At 39.6% G+C, this 7,657-nt stretch overlaps 1 protein-coding gene across 1 annotated transcript in view; it reads right to left on the bottom strand.

The window, feature by feature from the left end:
• Window positions 1-7,657, bottom strand: part of LOC105813246 (E2F-associated phosphoprotein-like) — a 40,930-nt gene that overhangs the window by 25,505 nt on the left and 7,768 nt on the right. Inside the window, exon 2 of the mRNA XM_012647897.1 lies at window positions 4,634-4,744. Coding sequence (XP_012503351.1) covers window positions 4,634-4,662 — 29 coding nt within the window. The 5' untranslated portion in view covers window positions 4,663-4,744. The remainder of the gene's footprint in view (window positions 1-4,633; window positions 4,745-7,657) is intronic.

Genomic DNA, 7,657 nt, shown 5'->3' with positions numbered 1-7,657 from the left:
CTCTTGCTCAGGCTGGTCTCGAACTCCTGAGCTCAAACAATCCGCCCGCCTCAGCCTCCCAGAGTGCTAGGATTACAGGTGTGAGCCACTGCGCCTGGCCTGATTTTTCTATTTTTTGTATAGACGGCGTCTCACTCTTGCTCAGGTTAGTCTTGAACTCCTGCCCTCAAGCAATCCTCCTGCCTTTGTCTCCCAGAATGCTAGGATTACAGGCATCAGCCACTGCGCCCAGCTGATTCCGAGTTATTTTATATTCTTTGTAGCTATTGTAAATGGGATTGCTTCCTTAATTTCTTTTTCAGATTGTTCGCTGTTGGCCTATATAAAAGCTACTGTTTTTTTATGTTGATTTTGTATCTAGCAACTTATACTGAATTTATCAGTTCTAACAGTTGTTTGGTGGAGTCTTTAGGTTTTTCTAAGTAGACAATCATATCTTCTACAAACAAGGCTAATTTGACATCTTCCTTTCCAATGTGGATGCCCTTTATTTCTTTCTCTTGCCTACTTACTCTGGCCAGAACTTCCAGTATTATTATATGTTGAATGAAAGTGGTGAAAGTGGGCATCCTTGTTGTGTTCCAGACCTTAGAGGAAAAGCTTTCAATTTTTCCCTGTTCAGTACAATGGTAGCTGTGGGTTTGTCATATATGACCTTTATTATTTTGAGGTATGTTCGTTCTACACCCAGTTTCTTGAGAGTTTTTATCATAAAGGGATGTTGAATTCTATCAAATGCTTTTTCAGCATCTATAGAAATCATCATATTGTTTTAGGCATAGTGGTGCGCGCCCATAGTCCCAAATACTTGGGAGGCTGGGGGAAGAGAATCACTTGAGTCTAGGAGTTTGAGGTTGCTGTGAGGTACAATGATGCCACTGCACTCTAGCTGAGAGTGCAGAGAAGAGAGAAGAGCATGTTTTTTAATTTCTATGTGCTTGAGTATTCTCCAAGGTTCCTATTATTATTGATTTCTAGGTTTATTCCATTGAGATCAGAAGAGATACTTGATATGATTTCTACTTTTTTAATCTGTTGAGACTTGTTTTGTGGCCCAAGATATGGTCTGTTCTGGAGATGTTCCACGTGCTAATGAAAAGAATATGTATTCTACAGCAGTTAGGTGAAATGTTCTGTAAATGTCAGTTAGGCCTATTTGGACTAGTGTATTGTTTAACTCTAATGTTTCTTTATTGATTTTCTGTCTGGATGATCTGTCCATTACCAACAGTGGAGTGTTGAAGTCCTCTATTATTGTATTGCAGTCTATCTCTCCCTTTAGATCTGTTAATGTTTGTTTCATATACTTGGGAGCTCTGGTGTTGGGTGTATAGACATTTTAACTGTTATATCCTCTTGCTGAATTGACCCTTTTATCACTATACAGTCACCTTCTTTGTCTCTTTACAGTCTTTGATTTTGTCTATTTTATCTAAGTATAGCTACTTTTGCTTTTTGGTTTCCAGTTACATGGAGTATCTTTTTCCAGCTCTGCACTTTCAGTCTATGTGTGTCTTTTTTTTTTTTTTTTTTTTTTGAGACAGAGTCTCACTGTTTTGCCCAGGCTAGAGTGAGTGCCGTGGTGTCAGCCTAGCTCACAGCAACCTCAAACTCCTGGGCTCAAGCGATCCTCCTGCCTCAGCCTCCCGAGTAGCTGGGACTACAGGCATGCGCCACCATGCCCAGCTAGTTTTTTCCTATATATTTTTAGTTGTCCGATTAATTTCTTTCTATGTTTAGTAGAGACGGGGTCTCGCTCTTGCTCAGGCTGGTCTCGAACTCCTGAGCTCAAACAATCCTCCCGCCTCGGCCTCCCAGAGAGCTAGGATTACAGGCGTGAGCCACCGCGCCCGGCATATGTGTGTCTTTATAGATGAAGTGGGTTTCTTATAGACAGCATATAGTCAAGTCTTGTTTCTTTATCCACTCTATGCCTTTTAATTGGAGAATTGAGTCCATTTACATTCAGTGTTATTATTGATAAGTAAGGACTTATTATTGCCATTTTGTTTCTTGTTTTCTGGTTGTTTTATAACTCCTCTCTTCCTTTCTTCCTGTTTTCCACTGTGGTTAAGTGATATTCTCTGGTAGTATGTTTTAATTCATTGCTCTTTGTTTTTAGTGAATCTATTATAAGTTTTTGCATTGTGGTTGCCATGAGGCTTACAAAAAACCTTATAGACATAACAAGTTATTTTAATGTGATGACAACTTATCTTAGATCACAAATAGAAACAAAAAAAAACTCAAGGCCGGGTGCAGTGGCCCGTGCCTGTAATCCTAGCACTCTGGGAGGCCAAGGCAAGAGGATCTCTTAAGCCCAGGAATTAGAGGTTACAGTGAGCTATGATGATGCCACTGCACTCCAGCCTAGGCAAGAGAGCAAGACTCTGTCTCAAAAAAAAAAAAAAAAAAAAAAGAAGACAGATCTGGCCATGGTGAATTCTTTCAGCTTTTGTCTGTCTTTCTCTCTATATATTTAAAGGATAACTTTGTTGGATACAGTATTCTTGGGTGGCAGTGTTTTTTTTTTCCTTTCAGCACTTTCAAAATGTCATTTCACTCCCTCTCAGCCTATATGGTATCCATTGAGAAGTCTGTTGCCAGATGAATTAGAGCTCTTTTATGTTATACTTTATATATCCTTTTTTATGTTTCTTTTCTCTTGCTGCTTTTAGGATCCTTTGTCCTTGAGAGTTTACTATATGCCTGGGGGTAGGTTTTATTTTTGGTTGAATCTGTTTGGTGTTCTCTGACCTTCCTGTACCAGGATATTTATCTCTTTCTTGAGATTTGGAAAGTTCTTTGTTATTTCTTTGAATAAGCTTTCTAACCCTTGTTCTTGCTCTATTCCCTCTTGAACACCAATAATTCTTAGTTGGTCTTTTGAGGTAATTTTCTGTATCTTGTAAGCAGATCTTCATTCCTTTTCATTCTTTTTTCTTTCTCCTTTGTGTGTTTTCAAATAGCCTGTCTTTTGAGCTCACTGATTGTCTTCTCTGCTTGATCCATTCTGCTGAGAGCCTCTAATGAATTTTCCTGTACAGCAAATAAATATATTTCTCAGTTCCAAGATTTGTTTGATTTTATCATTTTAATCTCATTATATTTCTCTGATAAATTTCTGAATTGCCTTTCTGTGTTGTCTTGAGATCACTGAGTTTTCTTAAAATTGCTATTTGAAATTCTTGAATAGAGAGTTCACATATCACATTCTTGTTAGGGTCAATGGTTCCTTGCTTTGCCTGTTTTGAGGAGGTCATGGCTCCTCATTTGCTGTTGTTTCTTGTGGATATATGCCTACGTCTTTGCACTGAAGGATTATTTATTCTGGTCTTCTTGGTCTAGCTTGTTTTAGTTTTTATTGAATATGTTTTCTTAGAGATTCTTTATAATTTTTGAATTCCTTTTTTTTTATTTTATTTTTTTTGCTAGGTCACTGCCTCCTTTCTGGCACTATATGATGCCTTAAGCCCATGTTTGCCTCAGCTCTAGTAAACAATTGGAGCACTGCCCATCCCAAATGGGGAAGGTCCCAGAGGGGACATCCCAGTAGTGTGGGAAGGCTGGCTAGGGGTTCATGTCCAAGGGATCTGCAGACCAAATCTCCTACAGTGTGATGCTGCTGAACAGCCACTCTGATTTGGCTTCTCCTTTGGCCAAGTTACAAAGCAGAGCTTCTAGGTCTAGGGACGGTAGTCCCACCTCCCTCCTTTGTCTCTGGCTGTTCTCAGGGATATTTTCCTTTCAGGCACTCATGATGCTTCCTGTGGGTTAAGGCAGGGACAGGTCTCCTGCCAGGGAACCCAAGATGGCACAGAAACTGGTTGTCCATCTTTTTTCTTTTTTTTTTTTTAGTCTCACTCTGATGCCCTGAGTAGAGTGCCATGGCATCAGCCTAGCTCACAGCAACCTCAAGTTCCTGGGCTCAAGCGATCCTCCTGCCTCAGCCTCCCAAGTAGCTGGGACTAAAGGCACTTGCCACAACGCCCGGCTAATTTCTCTGTCTTTTATGGAGACAGGGTCCTGCTCTTGCTCAGGCTGGTCTCAAACTCTTGAGCACAAGCTATCCTCCTGCCTCGGCCTCCCAGAGTGCTAGGATTACAGGCGTGAGCCACCACACCCGGCCATGGTTGTCCATCTTGATCTCACTTTTTCCAGTGCAGAAACTGTGAGTTGGGGGCAATTTTTCAACCTGCTTGGTGCTGGGCAGACTGGAGGGAAGGGTGTCACAAATATGAAAGTCTGATTTTCTTACTGTCTGCTCAGAGTTTTTTCACTTCTCTGTGGGCCTCAAAATTGTGGGCCTCCTCCTTACGCTGGAGATCTGGGATATTGGTGGTGATAATCTCGGCACTGTATATTTGGTTTGGGTTTTCTGGGGAGAAAGTGAAGCCAGCTTGCTTCTATGCCACCATTTTGGACTAGAAAAGCTACATTAAATAGAACTATGTGTAACCAAAATTATTTGTATTAATATAAAAATTAGTTATGTAACACTAAGGATATGAGTACAGAACCTTATCAGAGTTCCTGAGTACCTCAAAAGTCTATTTCTTATTTAAACAAAGTACCACCAAGAGGGCTTTTGTTTTTTTGGGGTGTGTGTGTGTGTGTGACCTTCATCCATTACCTTTGGCAATCAAGGCACAGTGTGGTCATGCAGGCAGGGCAATTCAAGACAGCATCACTATTTGGAACAGGTTGTTGTTGAAGTGGTCTCTGTAGCCCAAAGCCATGATAACTAGAACAGAAGAAGAAAGTGGGGGGAAAAACACAATAAAGCCAGATCTTGGTTTCTAATGCTACTCTCCAATATAAAGAATAATACTCCTCAGAGAAATGGCTAATTCTAGAAATGGGGAATACAAGATGAACCTGAAGCACCTTGTAGTGTCAGAAAGTGAGGAAGTGCTCAAGAAAACAAGAACAAAAAATGAGGGGGTTATGTCAAAGGAAACAGGAGCCAACTCAAAGAGCTCCCAATGGTCAAAGCTGAAACAATTTGAGCAACACAACAAAGTAGTACTGGATTATAATCCAAAGTATAAAATATCCATGAGTCCATGCTAATATAAATGACTGAATAAATAAATAAATGGGGGAGAACAGACAAATCTCCCATACAGAAGAATTCCAAATAATTTATGAAGATACTCTCCCCTCAAGGAGTTGGAGCATAACTCCCCACTCTTTTAAGTCCTGGCTGCACATAGTGATTTCTTTCCAAAGAGTACAGTATGGAAAGGGGGAAAAGAAAACTTTACAGTAGAGAAACCTGGCAAATACTACCCAGCCAGGTGATCAAGCTCAACATCAACATGCAAAAATCATGTTGGTATCATGTACCCTTGATACAATGTGATGAATATGGCTCTATACTTCTGTGTTCTTGTGTTCTTCCTACTAAAAATCCATAATTCCAGTCTAATTTTGAGAAAAATATCAGATGAATTCCAACAGTGGGGCCTCCTACAATACATGTGACTAGAACTGCTTAAAGCACTCAAGGTCATTAAAAACAAGGGAAGTCTGAGAAATTGACACAGTCAAGAAGAACCTAAGGAGATATGACAACTGTAATATGGTATCCTACGTGGGATCCTGAAACAGAAAACGGACATTACATGAAAACTAAGGAATTCTGAAAAAACTATGGACTTTGGATAACGTATCAATATTGGTTCATTAATTGTGATAAACGTACTGTACTAATGTAAGATTGTTAACAATAGGGGAAACTGTCTTTGTGTGTGTGTGTTATTAGGGTAGGGAGGTGGTATATGGGAACTCTTTGTATTATCTGCTCAATTTTTCTGTAAAAAGTACATATATATATTTATAGACTTAACGTAAGTTCCTGAAAATACTGAACAAAAGACAAATCATTTGCCATTACTTCCTAAACTCTTTGAATGTCTGTAGGAAAAAATACTGAAAACATGATATATATTTTACAATTATTAAATACCTCTAATATTTAGCAAATTTCAAAACAAAAATCATAAGAAAGTAACTTCATTCATTCATCCAATAGATGTTTACTGAGTGTCCATCTGACAATATGCAAGACACTAGCAATACAGCACTGAACAGGTCAGGCTTGACCACTGCCCTCGTGGTGCTTAAAAGGTAGTGAATTCATCATTTGAAGTTAGTTTCTGTGGTCTTAAAAGGCAACTACTACTTGATGCAGGAATGTAAATAACAAGTCAACAAAATGTTATTTCTTCTCAAGATTATATAACAATGAAAATACATTCCATCTTATTTCACCAAATTTTTGTTATCAGAATTGGGAGCTAGACTGTAATCTCTCTGACCAACTCAATATCACTCATCACCTTTAAAATATTCATTCATTTCGCACTATAGGTGATGGAAAAATATTCATTAAATAAATGCAAAGGACAGTTAAGGAAGCAGTGCATAGGTGAAACAGGGATAGGACGAAAGGACAAAGTGGCAGAGTAGACTAAAAGGCGGTATACAAAGACCCCCCCACACTAACATCAATCCCTCCAGACTTGAAAAATACAGATTCCCGAACCCCCCATTAGGTGAATCAAAACTTCCTAGAGTAGGATTCAAAGGCTTGCATTTCAATCTTCCCAGATGATTTTGAAGCACAGCCAGGTTAGGGAAGCAATGGGTAATAGTGACAAGTTGCCTACCTTTTAATGTTATGACAAATCAGCCTTTATATAAAAATCCAGTCTCTAAACTATTGTATATTACTGGTGAGAAAGTAAAATGGTCCAGTTGCTGTGGAAAATAGTTGGTGGTTTCTCAACAAGTTAACTACAGCAGTAATGTAAGATCCAGCAATTCTACTCCTAGGTATAGCATATACCGAAAAGAAATGAAAGCAGGAACTTCAAAGAGATGCTTATACACCAATGTTGATAGCAACACAATTCACAATGGTCAAAAAGTGTGTTGCCTGGGCACAGTGTCTCACACCTATAAACCTAGCACTCTGGAAGGCAGAGGTGGGAGGATCACTTGAGGTCAGGAGTTCAAGACCAGCCTGAGCAAGAGCAAGACCCCATTTTATTAAATACAGAAAAAATTAGCTGTGTGTGGTGGTGCACACCTGTAGTCCCAGCTACTCAGGAGGCTGAGGCTGGAGGATTGCTTGACCCCAGGAGTTTGAGGTTACAGTGAGCTATGATGATGCCATTGCACTCTAGCCCAGACAACAGAGCAAGACCCTGTCTCAAAAAAAAATACAATTAAAGAACGTTATGCCCAATGAAAGAAGCCAGATAAGAAAGGACATATATTGTATAATTTCCCATTTATATGAAATATCTAGAATACGTAAATCCACAGAGACAGAACACAGATCACTGGTTACCAGGAACTAGGAGGAGGTGGAGGGAAACCACTGAACGGTACAGGGTTTCCTTTTGGGATGATGAAAACAGTTTCAAGCAAGATAAAGGTAGCAATTGCACAAACACTGTAAGTGTACTAATTGTCAATGAATTGTTCACTTTTAAAGTGGGTGATTGTCTGTTATATGAATTTCACCTCAATTTTTAAAACTCAAATTTGTAAGGCCGGGCACGGTGGCTCACGCCTGTAATCCTAGCTCTCTGGGAGGCCGAGGTGGGCGGATTGTTTGAGCTCAGGAGTTCGAGACCAGCCTGAG

Source organism: Propithecus coquereli, unplaced genomic scaffold (genome assembly GCF_000956105.1).
Source record: "Propithecus coquereli isolate 6110/MARCELLA unplaced genomic scaffold, Pcoq_1.0 Scaffold273, whole genome shotgun sequence".
Classification (NCBI taxonomy): Eukaryota; Metazoa; Chordata; class Mammalia; order Primates; family Indriidae; genus Propithecus; species Propithecus coquereli.
Note: the sequence above shows the minus strand (reverse complement) of the source record. Positions and strands in the feature narration are given on the sequence as shown.